Source organism: Platalea leucorodia (assembly GCF_965183815.1).
Source record: "Platalea leucorodia genome assembly, chromosome: 4".
NCBI lineage: Eukaryota > Metazoa > Chordata > Aves > Pelecaniformes > Threskiornithidae > Platalea > Platalea leucorodia.
In genome coordinates this window covers 64,545,249-64,559,589 of record NC_138826.1, presented here as the reverse complement: position 1 = coordinate 64,559,589, position 14,341 = coordinate 64,545,249, and the positions used below count along the sequence as shown (strand labels likewise).

At 47.8% G+C, this 14,341-nt stretch overlaps 1 protein-coding gene across 15 annotated transcripts in view; it reads right to left on the bottom strand.

Annotated features, from left to right (window-relative positions):
* LOC309589829 (protein mono-ADP-ribosyltransferase PARP12-like) overlaps positions 1 to 14,094 on the bottom strand; it is a 39,343-nt gene extending 25,249 nt beyond the window's left edge. For 9 of the 15 annotated variants that reach the window (XM_082310409.1, XM_082310416.1, XM_082310418.1 and 6 more), the window contains exons 1-12: positions 12,028 to 12,177; positions 10,335 to 10,377; positions 8,797 to 8,932; positions 8,201 to 8,321; positions 7,069 to 7,159; positions 5,795 to 5,870; positions 4,919 to 5,049; positions 2,963 to 3,114; positions 2,279 to 2,545; positions 1,371 to 1,654; positions 951 to 1,010; positions 137 to 224 (exon numbers count right to left, since the gene is read on the bottom strand). In XM_082310409.1, the coding sequence (XP_082166535.1) occupies positions 1,623 to 1,654; positions 2,279 to 2,545; positions 2,963 to 3,114; positions 4,919 to 5,049; positions 5,795 to 5,870; positions 7,069 to 7,159; positions 8,201 to 8,321; positions 8,797 to 8,856 (930 nt within the window). In that variant the 5' untranslated portion in view covers positions 8,857 to 8,932; positions 10,335 to 10,377; positions 12,028 to 12,177 and the 3' untranslated portion in view covers positions 137 to 224; positions 951 to 1,010; positions 1,371 to 1,622. Of the gene's footprint in view, positions 1 to 136; positions 225 to 950; positions 1,011 to 1,370; positions 1,655 to 2,278; positions 2,546 to 2,962; positions 3,115 to 4,918; positions 5,050 to 5,794; positions 5,871 to 7,068; positions 8,098 to 8,200; positions 8,322 to 8,796; positions 8,933 to 10,334; positions 10,378 to 10,843; positions 10,934 to 11,835; positions 12,178 to 12,278; positions 12,642 to 13,933 lie in introns of those variants that run through there. The other 6 variants (XM_082310411.1, XM_082310423.1, XM_082310417.1 and 3 more) reach the window with 6 other exon arrangements.
* Positions 14,095 to 14,341: the final 247 nt, after the last annotated feature.

The window sequence follows — 14,341 nt, the reverse complement described above, 5'->3', positions numbered from 1 at the left end:
TGGAAAAATCTCCTTTTCTTCCAAACTCTGCACGTTTGCACCTGTCCTCTCCCTCTCTGCCTTGTTTCCTCTTTTTCAGACCGAAAAAAGTCCCTTTTTCAATGACCAGCTTGCCCCTCAGCGGGCTCTCACTTACCTTCTGCTGCCCCCAAGGAGGCTGGCAATCACACCCCGAAGGCTACCTTGCTGGAAACAGCTCTCTCCCACATGCTGGATTGTTTCTTCTGTCATGGCGGGGAAGAATGAGGGAAGATGGTTTGTAGAAAGGCATCATTCCACAGAGCATTTTCTCTAATAGCAAAACTTTTCCCAAACCCTCCATCTCCCAGCCCCTGTCCTGCCCAAAGGCCGCACATGCAACCCCCGCCCCACAAGCTGGTGAAGCCCTGGAGCAAATTTACGCAATGTTGTAAGGACCAAGGCAGGTTCACAGCAGGCAATGGCTGTTATTCTGTCCTTTCTCATCCTCATGGGCCCGCAGCTTGGAGGCAGCAAGGGGAGGGTGATTGCAGGGTGGAGGCTGCCTGTGCACGGCACCCACTGGGTGCCATAGCCAGGCAGCAAGTCCACAAATTGAAAAAGATCTCTATATAATCCCATTTATTTATAAAATCAACAGCTTAAAACAGAATTCCTGTTATTATTCGTAGAAGTAATGCCCAGCTTCGTGTTTATGCAAAGCACAAGATGCAGATCTATGAGAGCTGACAAATCCTAGGCAAACAGCTCTCCAAAATCACTGCAGTTTTCCAATGCAGTGATATTGATAGCAGAGCAAAACAATTAACTGTTGTACACCACTTTCCTTATTGAGAAAGGTGTGTGGCAGATAACTTGCTGCCATTTGTTTTTTGTTTCTTTTAAGTAAAAAATATTATATATTCAAGGAAAAGGTCCATTTAAGTGACTTCACTGTTACTTCCTGACTGCACCGACAGCTCTCTGCTCACCTGTGGCTGACAAGATGAGATCACCAATTTGCAAAAGAACAACCTTTAGGCTCCAGCTTCCTGCAAGAAGAGATGGGGCATGGAAGCGCACTAAATACGGCAGCTCAGGGACTCATAGCAGTCAGCTGCATTTCTGACATTTTCTAAGGACATTGATTGTGCCTGAAGAGAGCAGGCTTTAGGAAAGCTGATGAGATCCTACACGCATCCATGCTCTTGGTTCCTCCTGCTCATGGCATGGACAACTGAGCCACTTGTGACTCTTTTTTGCTGAATTACAACAGCTTATACAGAAAGACTGTTTCAAAATAAACTATTAATTTTTGTTTCATCCTGAATGTTATCCCACCATCCACCAAGTTTCAAGTACTATGTCCATCATCCAAGCTTTCCCCTGTCCATCCCAGTCGGAGCACGCACCTCTGGGGCACTTCTCAATCGCCTGGAGAAGTGCCAGGCAGCAGCAGGGCAATTCAAAATAGCCACCACCAACTTCAGTCTGCAGGGTGGGAAGGGGGGTGGCTGTGCCAGCGGCCACCCCTCACAAAGCCCCTTGCCGCTCACTGCTGGAAGCACTGGCTCTGCAGCCCCAGTGCGACGACGCCATGTGCCGTTATTCAGCTCACCACGGACTTCCTCGCTGTTAGTGTCATGGCGTGGTGGGGTCTAACTTCAGCAGCTGCAATATCCCTGCTTCTCTCGACCTAAACCCAGTGGGGACAGAGCAAGGACAGGGTGTCACAGGGACAGGCAAACATGACATAGAACAACAGAGCTGTCAGCGGTGCGAGCAGGAAACAAAGCAAAGCTCATTGCCACCATTAATTACAAAGCCTCCAGGATACAGGAGCTTCCTGCCATTTACTGGAAGGACAGGCCATGATTCCTCTCATGTGCACCATGATGTACGTACTTTCACTTTTCCTCCTTCTGCATTCCCCACCGTCTCCCTTTGGCACATCAGCACTATCCCAGGCAGGAATAATCTCTAAATGACTATATCAGTGGATCAAGTTAACTGTATACTCAGCAATGCCGCTTTCAGCAGCAGGTGTCACTGCATCAGGGTGCACAAGGCAGGTACGACCCCATCCCAGGCTAGAGATAAGGTGGAGGTTAAAGTTTAGCACTTTCAACTGGCAAAAAAATAGCCCCTACCAAAAAACTATGCCCCAAAATCCTTCGGGGGATTGATATTGGTTCACTGCATTACAAAATGTTCTAAAGCTAGTACTAAAATTGAGCAAACATTAAAAAAAAATGTACTAAAATGTAATTTATTCAGTGTAAATTCAAAGGAGATTCCACCATTCATTACAGGATCATACATTTGGCCTCGCTGCTGTACTCCAAGATATAGGCAGGGTAAATCTGGTGCTTCTCAAAGATAACAAAGATGGAAGGGTCTGTCGGGTCATCCACACAGCTGTCATAAAGTCTGTTTGAATTGCTGGCTCTGGGTGGAGGGCGAAGGTATTCAGGGTTTCCGTGAACAAAGTCTCCAACAAGAACGTGAGCTACAAACATGCTGTAGCGACCATTGCGAGAGGAACAGTACTCGTGAGAATAGCTGGCGTCTCTGGCAAAGTAGCTTCCTAGGGACCAGAAAAACCCACAGGTAAGACAATACATCAACTGAGGAACAAACATCCACTATCAGCACTTTGGCAGCCCCAGGTAGCTCTATACACGTCCTTGCCGGGTGTTTCCACATCGGCTTATTTTAAAGCACTGACAAACTCTAGCCACATTTTGCCATCACCTCCCAATCCCACATGTCCAAGAGCTTTGCTGAACAGCAGGTACCTGAAGCAGAGGGGTGTTTTTAGCCCCTCCTGAAAGGGGATTGCTGCTGATGCTGCCTACAGTGATGCAGATGCACACAGGTGAGAGTGCCCTAATGGCAGGGGTGCAGGGGTCAGGGACAGTCACCTTGCACCCTCCCACCAGCCTGGCCAGGGTCTGCAGCCCGTGCTGCTATGGCCCCTGAACGCACATTTCTGCACTTGTACCTTTTCCATACATTGTCCCATGAGTCCCACAGATCCTCCAGTCGAAGTTCTGCTCACAGATGGCAGAGACGTGGGACAGGCTCGTCCCATGGAACAGGAGCCGCTCATCCACCCATTTCGATTTATTGAGCTTCTTCATCTGCTCCTTTTGCCTAGGGACAAAAAAAAAAAAAAAAAAAAAAAACCAAAAACAAAACTGAATGACATGTTGCCCTGGTTCAAACGAGGACAATTTCCCAACTCAACTCCTCCTACTTTTGGGTCATGGAGGAACAGTGACACAAACCACTCTCAGTGGGGTTACTGCCTGCTTTGCACTTCTGTTGGTACCCTGCTGCACAGTTGGCTCCTTCCAGCAAAACAAAAAGTTCTCAGCATCGCTATGGACTGTGTCACCCACAACTTCATACCACATTAGAGAGTAGGGAGACAAACATCTCTTGACAGGGAATTGGTCAGTTCCCAGGTTATATAAATCCTGAATGCGTAAATATGGTTATAAAACTGAGCTGTATGAAGCCACAGTGAAGACTGTATAATCTCTACCCCTATCTTTATCACATAAAAAGTCCCATCTTTTTTAACTCCTATGTGGAAGAGACTAAAACAAAAAGAACAAATTTGAGATACTACGGCTCAGTCTTGGTGAAGGAGAAGAACTTTCTTTTTGAATAACACTAGCAAGAACCCCACACACAACCTGCTAGGTTATGCGATAAAAGGCTCATTTCTACGCACACAAAAGAGCGCAGAGACAACCCCAATAACGCAATTACAGAGAGAGAAGCCCCAGCCCCAGCTCTTCCCAGGGCTGCCCCAAGGGAGCCTCAGCCCCAGGGACCAAGAGGACACCCAGCACCGTGAGCAATGGGAAGGGTGCAGAGCAGCTCACGGACCTAAGGAGGGTACTGCCTGTGAGAGTATGGGACTTGTTATGGGACAGATGGGAAGAGCATTTGGGGATTGCACAAGACTTATGAGAAAGAAGAACTGTAGGTGGAAGACGGGAGGGATCAAGATGATCTAAGGAGGAACAAACATGGGAAAATGGATGGATAAGGGGGTAAAAAGGGCTGGTTGCATATAAACAGGCAACTGTCTGATCAGTAGGCTTGTCTGGCCATGCCCTGTGCCTGATCAGTGCAGTCTGCCCTATCTTCTCATTAAACTCCATTTCTAACTCTTACCCGAGTGATGGAGTCTCCAGTCTGCGTGCATGTGTGTGTATGGGGGTCTGGGTGCAGCAATTGGAGTGGGACCTTGGGTCACAGGAGCCGCGTGTCCACAGCACCAGCAACTGCAGCAAGCAAAGGCGTGCGTGTCAGTGTGTGATCACTAGCCAATATCAAGCTGGAGAGCCAGTGAGGAGGGTAGCTGGCCTACAAACCAGGTTTCGGAAATCATAAGTCTGGTCCAGACGCTGGAGAGACCAGAAGGTCTGAGCTTGCTTACCAGAGGGACCAGGAGGTCCAGGCCAATCGCTGGAGACACGATGAAGTCTACAGAGACCCATTTGCATGTGTGTATGTCTATGCAGAACGCAAGAGGACCCAGGGGCCAGCATATGGGTAGGCTGAATGTCTAAGACCAGCTTCTGGAAGGACCCATACCTGTACGTACCAGTAACAGGCTTTCATCCCGATCAGCCAGAGGAAGGGAACAGGATGAGACCGTTGGTGCTGTTTATAATTGCATGAGTGCTGTACTGTCTGTGTCATTTTTTGTGGCCAGATGTGTGCATATTCATACATTCTGTGTCTACGCGTGTGTGTGCGCCTACTGGGAACACCGCTGAACCTCGCTACCAGCTGGACCTGGGCACACAGGTACGTGGCGGTCTCACCTCTGCTGGGCTGCTGGATTTGGCAATTCCTAATGCAGACTGTGGAGGACAATGGATCAGGAAATACCAGTCTTCTGCTACCAGCAGGATAATGAAATAAAATAGATACAAACCACTGAAAAACTTGCCAAAGTGTTGGGTTCTGGATCCTCTGTAGTTGGAGGATGCAGTAATCTTTCATTGTTTTCTCAAACAGGCTCTTAATTTTTCCATATTCTTGGGAAGCATAACTGAGCTGTACCAACTGAAAATTTTAAAAACACCGAAAATAAGGTATTACTGATAGTAACAACTCCCAGTCCTTCCAAAGGACTCATCAGCCTCCTCACTTCAGAGGAAAAGCCCTGCCATTAAAATCACAAGCTTCTCCTGTCTTTCCAGTTAACCATCCTCTCCCCACCTTCACCCCCACTCCCCATGCTGGAAGCACGGGCACTGACTGAGGGAAATGAATGCAATCCCACGCAAGCTTCCTTCGGTGGACACACCTCTGCATTTAGATTATTTTTACTTCAGAGGAACCTAAAGATGAAATGCACGGCAGTATTCAGGCTGGAGAAGAGTGAATATCAGTTTCACCTTAATTTGACAACCTAGCTCCTTCCCTACAGGGCTAAGCCCTAGTTTTACCATGGCAAATAACATTTTGCCTCAAATTGACAGAGAAAATACTACAACACACTCTTAAGATGCAATTCATGCAGTTTATCAGAGGATCAGGTGCCTTGGGAGAGTGCAAGGGACAGGTCAGACCAGTAATGGCCAAAGGGGCCTTTCTTATCCTGCGTGGTATATGTAGGGGATCTCAGAGAGCGTCCCAGGAGACACAGGTGAATGTGGAACTGTCAGTCTTGTTTCACCTCACAGTTGCTTATTTTATAAGACATGTTTAAAAGCTGGGAACATCTCAACTGCCTTGAATCATGTTCTCAGAAAAATCAGTATAGGACAGAGTTGGCCCTACCCATTGGAGAGCTGGAATGACCTACCTTGAACCCGATATCAGGCAGTGCAGAGTGGTCCCATTGTGGAGGATAGACAAAATGTGATAGAGTCATGTTTTGGCTGCAGAAAAGAAAAAGGAGCAAGTCAGTCCATGATGCTCCTAACCAAATCCCCCTTCCGGAGGATCCAGCTGCTGGCTCTACGGCAGCCTTTGGGTATCCCTGGAGTTTTATTTTACTTTCCACATAACCATTACCCCTTTCTCCAGTTTAGATTTCCACACACATCCTAGTGGCACCAATGCGTCTCTTGGCAGGTCAAGATGTTGGCAGGAGAGCTTCAAATAAGAAGTAACACGCTCCTAGCCAGGTGGTTTATACAACTGCTCCCAGCTAGCCCTCCACACGTGCTGCTCGAACCTCTAGGAAACTGGAGCGTGAGCCCTCTCCCTCCATGGGGCTACTCATCTCTAAATCACTGGCCAGACAGGTGGCCTGCCCCTACCTGTCCCCAGGACCAAACCTGTCAGGAGGCTGTGGGTGGACAGTTGTGCCCTGCAGGCACTGCTGCACCAGTCAGTGCTTAACAGCTTCCAGCACTAATGCTCCTGGCATGCATGTTTTAACCCAGGCAACATGAGCAACAGGAGCATGAGCATCCATTCAGGAGGTACAGTTCGTTTTCTTTTTGAATCAACTCACCCTTGGTTGAACCAACCCTTAAATTGAACCCTTGGCTTCAAATGCACTGTCTGCTGGTGAGTTTCTGAAGGCTGTTTTTAAAACAAAGCAGTAGCACAACTAACTTTTACAGCAAACATGCTCAAATTCTGTCAAGCTGAACTTTCTTTAAAAAAGCTGTAAGATAGGGTATCCCAAATAAGCGCATCCAGTTCACTTCATTTAGAGGGATTTGCTCCCGTGCTTTATTTTATCCTCGGCTTTCCAAGGGATGGCATCTATCTGCTCCACAGTTCTTGGGACTGGCACTCCCTTGCTCCTACTCTGTGCATGGTTTATTTAGTATTGTTGGGGCCTAAATCAAGGAATAAAAATTCCTGGCACAGTTGTGTCAGCCCTACGTGGCCTTGCTCTCACAGAGGGAACAAATCTGCTCTAGGGGTCCCTCACAGCTGCCAGAGACTGCCACCAAACATCCCTCCAGCGTGCTTCACAGAAGTACTGCATAATTTACAAATGCTGTCACCACAAAATTTGCCATTAAACCAGTCAGCAAAAGGTATCTAAAAATGAATTTAAGAAATCCAAAACTGAATTCCAGACACGTAGGAAGAACTTCTTAGCAGAAAGTGTATTACCTTCTGTCTTGTCCACCTTGAGAGAACAGATGTTTTGGCAGTCGGGCAACTTTTCTTTGAGTTTTATAGATCAAATTTGTTTGGACCATGTCTTGAAAGAAAAACACAGTGACTCAATAATTAGAGAATTTATTGTCCAGGGACACACTCTTATGTGTTTAGAAAAAACAAAAGAGCAGGTAGCCCTGAATACCGCATGGTGGTGCTCTCTCTACCACACCCACCTCTCTCCATACTTCGAAACCATTCCCACTTGTGCTGCTACTGCTTGGAGATCAGCAAGGTCAACCACCTGCTAGCATAGGTTGTGAAGCTCAAAGGCAACCAACCACCAACTGCACCTGCACATGCATTCACATCCAGGCTGTCAGCCAGAGAAAACCACATCTGATGTCAGGCCTACAGCAGGGAAGAGTTTTCAGTATGATGGAGGCCATAAATCTAGCTTTCCTGGCAGTGCAGGATTGTTACGTGGTGCTAAGAGGAAAGTCTGCCCGCTCTTCTTGGTCCTGTAACAATATCACAGGGCGCGTGCTGTGTGACATGGCTAATTATCCATTGTTTCCTCCTTTAAACACCACTCTCTTTATTCATGCCAGGAAACAGATTTAAAGTTTGGAAAGCGAACAGGAATTTTAAGATGGGTAAATAAATTAGAAACAGAAAAGCTTTTCTCATTTTCCCATTCTCTCTCTAAATTTTCCTTTGCTGCACTGTGTGCTTTCTCCCCCCATAACTAGCTTGCAAGATGTCTACCATGGGCTCACTTCTTCACCATTTGACTCTTCAGTGCTTATTTTTTTTTCCTTTCTGATTTCTCCTCTTTAGTTGTATAAACCCAAATGCATAAGCCAGATGCCATGAAGTGTTTACTCGTAGCTCTTCTTCTGAATATACAATATTGTCAGATGCTTTTTTTTGACTACACATGCACAAGTCTAGAAGCTTGAGCGGGGCATATCAAAACTGCAGAGAAATGTGCATACTGCTCAAGTTCTCCTTGGAGAAAACTTACAGGAGGAAAAAGACCTGTTCAAAGAAACCCAGACATAGGGTGACAACTCTGCATGAAGGAGGCTACCTTAGAGCCAGCAACACTGTGTAATGAACTTAAGACAAGGAGATACTTCACCTGCAAAGTTTAACTCATACTTCTGGGAACCAGCTCTGAATAACACAATGCCTTCGTGGTCAGCTAGAAATTTCTTCTCCAGATCTGCAGATGTTACCGTGGCAGAGCAGTGATACGGATGCTATAGAAAGAACAAGGAAATTATACCTGTTAGAAACCAGTCTCTGGTTTAGGTGACACTGTGGGGAAATACCAGTGTTTCCCCAGGCCCCTATCACAGGGTGCCATTTTGAACTAAGTCTCTAAGGCTTCAAGCATCTTGTTCTTCAGCGACAGAGGAGTACCCCACGGGGAACAGTTGCTTGTAACAGCAGCAACAAAGCAGCCTTCAGCCTGTGTGGTCAGCTTCAGCCAAAAGACATCTGTCGTCTCTGGAAAATGCACCCGCTTTCAAAGCCAGTCCTTTGAAAGCTTCCACAGAGTAGAAGTACTGCTTTGAGGGACAATTAAGAAGACAAATCCCCAGAGCATCAGAGCAACACTGCAAGGGCACCAGCGGCACGTGTGAAACACACCAGCTGCAGAACAGTGCCCTAAATAACTCTCTAAAGATGGCTTAACAAGAGCTTTTGGCATCAACAGCAGATGGATCTCACCTCTTCCCCATACTCAATCCACTGCCCAGAATCATCGAGCCAATACCAGGTGTACTCCATTCCGGGAGCAGACAGATGAGTCAGAAGACACCACAGATGCAGAAGAGCTGACCAACGCCTGGCTGCTTCCTCAGCCCTAACATCAGAAAAGAAATCCAGATTAAAGTATGCGTGTTTTCCAAAGCTGTCAAACTACATGACATCCCTGGTCTGATCAGAAGTCTAATCACTTCTCAGAGGAGACCCCTCCAGCTGGGAAGTGCAGGTTTGACCCAGAACCAAGGAACTGATGTTTGTATGTTTATGGGACATGGTAAGCATCACAGAAATGACCCTGACATCTGTGTCTTGGACCCAGGACACTGTTTTTCTCTAAAATATATATTTGTAAAATACATATGAGAAGAAAATACAACTTGACACAATAAACTCAGCTCGTTACATGAAGGCCAGTGGTGCCACCTGGCTAACAGGAGTAAGATTTGGCTTCTAGGCAGTGTGTGATCAGCTGCAGAAGTCAGAATGCCTTCAGAAGGCACTGATAGCATCACCCCTCCTTTAATGTTCAGGAAAGCAAAGCTGGTGTACTCTATCAAGTACTGTACGGTCACAGGTACTGAACTGGGTGTAGGTGCCCAGGTGCTGGCAGCGGGGGGCTGCAGGGATGGCCTCTATGAGAAGAGACCAGGGGGTCCCCCTTGCCAGACACAGGCAGCTCAACAGATCCACTGCAGGACACAGCTGAGCCCATCAGCCAAGCTGGTGGCACCTCTGAGAAAGCTTCCCAGCAGTGAGAAGTGAGGAAAAATGTGAGAGAAACAGCCCTGCAGACACCCAGGTCAGTGAAGAAGGAGGAGGAGGAGGAGGTGCTCCAGGCACTGGAGCAGACATTCCCATGCATCCCATAGAGAAGACCATGGTGAAGCAGATGATTGTCTCCCTGCAACCTGTGGAGGGCTATGGTGGAGCAGATATCCACACTGCAGCCCATGGAGGACCCCATGCTGCAGCATGTGGACATGCCCTGAAGGAAGCTGCAGTCCATGGAGAGGAGCACATGCCAGATCAGGCTTATCCTGAAGGACTGCAGCCCATGGGAAGGAGCCATGCTGGAGCGTGCGAAATTTTTGAGGACAATGGAGTGGCAGAGGGCAGCTCCTATGGACTGAGGTCAATGCCCATTCCCCATTCCCCCCTGCGTTGCCTGGGGCCGGGGCAGGGGGGTAAGAGTCAGGAATGAAGGAGTGAAGTTGAGCCTGGGAAGAAGGGGGGATGCGGGGAAGGTGTTGTTCTAATTTTTGTTTCTCACCATCCAAATCTATTTTAACTGGCAATAAATTAACCTTCCCCAAGTCAAGCCTGTTTCGCCCATGAGAGTAATTGGTAAGTGATCTCTCTGTCTTTATCTCAACCTGTGAACTTTTCCATCTTATTTTCTCCCCTGTCCTGCTGTGGAGGGGGAGTGAGAGAGCAGCTGGGTGGGCATCTGGCAGCCAGCCAAGGTCAAATTCCAGGGGGGTGTGTGGGAAATTACTTACCAGCAAAATCTCTGGTCTGTGCTCTACCCCAGAGACACAGCACCTACAAAGAGAAGAAGCTGAAACAGGTAGCCACCAATAATTCAAATTCAGAGGATTTTACTTTGCTTGCTACTGTGCTTCAGCCTCCTTTGAATCTCCCAGGTTTGGACCCAGACAATATTTTTCTATGGATCTCATCACTTTGCTGCTCCTACAACATTACCCTATTGTGGAGCACATACACACAGCCGAGACCTGCCCACCGTGGAGTTTGCAAGGGTCTGTGGCCGAGCTACTCAGAGCTGCTTGAAGAATTTGAACACAGTATTCAAACAGAAACTGGAAATTATCATTTACCCAGCTCTGATGCCCTTCATGCTTTGGCAGGGATCACGAGCATTCAGAGCAGGCTAATCAGAGGAAACCATTATAGGAGGAGCTCCCTTATAGAGCTGGTTGCAGTACAAAGGTCCACGCACAAGGGCTTGGCAGCCCCTGGACTGCCAGAACAAAGAACAAGGAAGGACCCGAGTCTCCCTTGCAGCCTTAGCTTGTTCCACTGCTGTCTTCAGACCACGGTTGCTCTTTGTACGCAGTAACACCAGCCAGGCCTGTTCCTAGAAAAACGCTCACAATTCATTTTCTCGCAAATCCCATTGCAGGAGATTCACGAGATCCAGCACCCCCAGAAGCTTTTTTTGGACGTGGCTGCTCCTTCTCTCCTCTCTGCACAGAAGTGTGCTGCTGCTGCTGCTGCCGCGGCAGAAGTATTTGAAGTTTGTTGATACTGGGTGTGGGATTTGAGGGGGTGGAGGGGTAATGGAGAGGAAAGCAGGGGAGTGGGGTGGGATGATGTTTCCCGGCAGCTTTTCTCCATTGCTCCCCCCATCCCTGTTCCCTCTCTTCCCGCTCCACAGATGGATGCTAACCCCTGCCAGCTTCCCTGCTGAGACCCAGGGCTCCCAGTCTGCCCTAACCCCATCAGCTTTTCCAAAATGTCCAGTTATGCCCTACTTTCACTTTCACTTGCCAGTGTTTCTGCTCCTTGCTGGGGTTTTCCACTCGCCAACTAACCCCCACTAGAAAGAAACAGAGGTGAAACACTTAATAAAGCAGACAGAAATATTTCACTGGCAAGACAGGTAGTGTCCTTCACCTTTTGCTGAAGATTTCGCTATCTAGTCTTGTGCAACTAAGAGATACCCTGTAAATTTGCTTTTTATATCTACCTTCACAGGAACAGCTTTATACAGAGGAAATTTTATAAATAAAAAGCAACCTCATGCCACCTTTTCTCTTATACCCTTCCTCCTCATCTGGAAAAAAGGGCGAATTAATGAAGATATAAACACAGTTTCCTTTATGACTAACTGCAAGCTGTTATCCTTCCAGCAGACCTTAAAACCAAGCCCACAAACCATTAAATCCCCGGCTTCCTCCGTCTCCCTCCCAGCTCAGCGGCACCCCAGGAAAGCTGTCAGAGCCCGGCACACGCTGCCTCCCTGGCTCCCCTACTCACAGTCCTGCCGTCGGGCTGCCCAGCCACCACCTCTGGGAGCTGAGGGCACCAGCCACGTGCTCGCCAGTCGGACTTGCCCTCTGAACCCTCGCTTCCCATGGGGAAGGTCCCCCAGCTGCAATAATACCATCAGAAATAAAACCCAACTGGCCTGTGACAGCTCATCGTGAACTCCCAACTGCACGCCTGTACCTCGCTGTCTCTCTCGGAGTCTCCCTCCGTGGGACGTCATGGATGCCTTTCCGCTAGCCACTTAAGAAACGGAGCCGAGTATCATTTCCTTCTGGTTATTGCGCCATACGCACGCGCATCTGCCAGGCATGAGCAGAGCGGCCAGGCACAGCTGATGTTTTTGGCAGATGCATCAGTAAAATCAACATCCCTACGAACCGGCACAGTTTATCCCTACCGCCTAGTTCCTGTCGTTGCGCACCAGCACTTACCTTGCCCCAGTTCCTCCCATCCTTCCAGTGCCGGGGATATTCAGGACCTCTCCTTTCAAGATTCCTGCTGGGAGCAGCTTCTGCTGAACATATTCTTTGAAAGCCAAAAGCTGGCGTTGTCCTGCAAAGCGAACCCCAAATCTCAATGCAGAAAGTGGGTGCATCTCTCAACATGCTCTCCGTGTCCGTTGTCGCATTGTTAGGGGGGGCTGCAGTACGCAGCACCGCACGGAGCGACCCAAACCAGTGCAAACCAAGCAGAGCGCCCTGCGGGGCAGGCTCAGGCAGCCCACGCAGAGCTCTCTGCTATCCAGAGTATTTCTGTTCCTTTACCTTGGAGTCTGAGCCTCCACTCTGTTTTTCCTAGTGGAAATCAGAGAAGGGTTAAGAGGTTTCCAATCTGACCTCCAGCCTTTCAGTCTAAAAGGCTGACAGCGTTTCCCAGCAGAGCTCTGAAGCATAAAAGTTTAACGACAGGTCAAGTAGTACTAACCACATAAACTGGTTCAGATGTAAATATTTTTTTGTTGTTGTTTTTCTTACACAAATTATGTTCAGTTGAATTGCCCAGAACATTTTTATTTCCTGATGATCTAGTCAGACCAGTAGTGACTGAAACACATAAATCTCTGTTTTTGTTTCTGGAAAGGCTGCACTCTGAGTGCATTTTATAGACACAGTATTTAAAAAGAAAAACCAAAACACCACAAATGTGATTATGAAGTTGAACTTTGTTTCTTCCCCGGCTGGCCTTTCTTGACTGGCTTTTGACCTCCCATATAGTATTTGGCCCTCATCTCCACAGTTGCACAACTTTTATGCTTCCCTTTGACTGATGAGCTTTATAGGACCGGGTCCCACAGGTTCATTTTTGCATATGTGAATTCTCTAGTAAAATACTCTTCTGAACTGAAGCCAAGAGCTTCAGAAGCAAGAGATATCAGCTCTAGGAAAAACATTCTGGCTTGGTAGAAAATGCTTACGTAGCTTTGCTGGGAGGAGCATGCCATCCTCTCTAAAAACAAACAACTCGCCACAAACTGGAAACTTGAGCTCACTGTAAACCGATACCGTCTGAACATCATATTTTTCATTTTTTTCACTTTTAATTGCAATGTCATCCGTGGAGCTGTTAAACCTCTGATTTCTAACTGTCAATATAACCATGGTAGTATACCTGTCTGCATTTCCAGTATCTGACAGGTCTTGGAGCAGACATCCTATATATAGCCCTGCAAGATCATATTCCTTCACAGTCAGCAGAGGCACCCAAGTGTGGTTTCCCTGCGTATGTCGAATGATTTATCATGTATAAAGAAACCATGGTCCAGCAGGTAGGATTACCTATTTTCCCCCCAGGAATTTCAATTCTTGTTCCCTTTTTCTCTTCAGAGGAAATGGATGAAAAAAGTGATGTTTCCTCCTTTCTGTATGTCTATCTGCAGACACACAGCAGCTCTGTTGCAATTTCAGACCACTCCGAGGTTTGGTGCGTGAGTACTGCTGCTACGGCGTGGGCACACTGTGCTCACAGGGGTCCTACAGCACGGGACCAGGCTGGCAGTGCCTCATGCTTCTACCTCAAGATGTGGAAAATCGCCCAAACCAGTACATAAGGGGGTGGACTCAGGCTGTGTTGGGGTGATGGGACACACCTGGTTCTGCAAGGTCTTCTGCAGGTTGGTTCCCCAGCCACCCACACCTGGGCCCGGCCACGGGGTGCTGAAGGAAGGTGTGCAGGGGGGTTCAACTTCAGCAAAGCTCGATGCGAGGGGGGACCGAGCCATGCCCGGGAGCCTGGAAACATTTCCAGATCTCGCCTGAAACCACACTCTCATTTAAAGCCGGTACCTTCTCCCGTAGGTTGTGATGGTTTTCCCAGTGAGACTGGATTTCCTGTTGGACAATATCCAGCAGCTTGTAAATTAAACTGCAGGAACGGGGAGGGGGGAAACAAGCCCTGTAACCACGCTGCTGCTCTCCCAGCTTAATTAAGCGCAGGAACAGAAAGCAGTCATAACAAGAATAATAATTCTCAATTGCTTTGGAAAAAAAACACACTT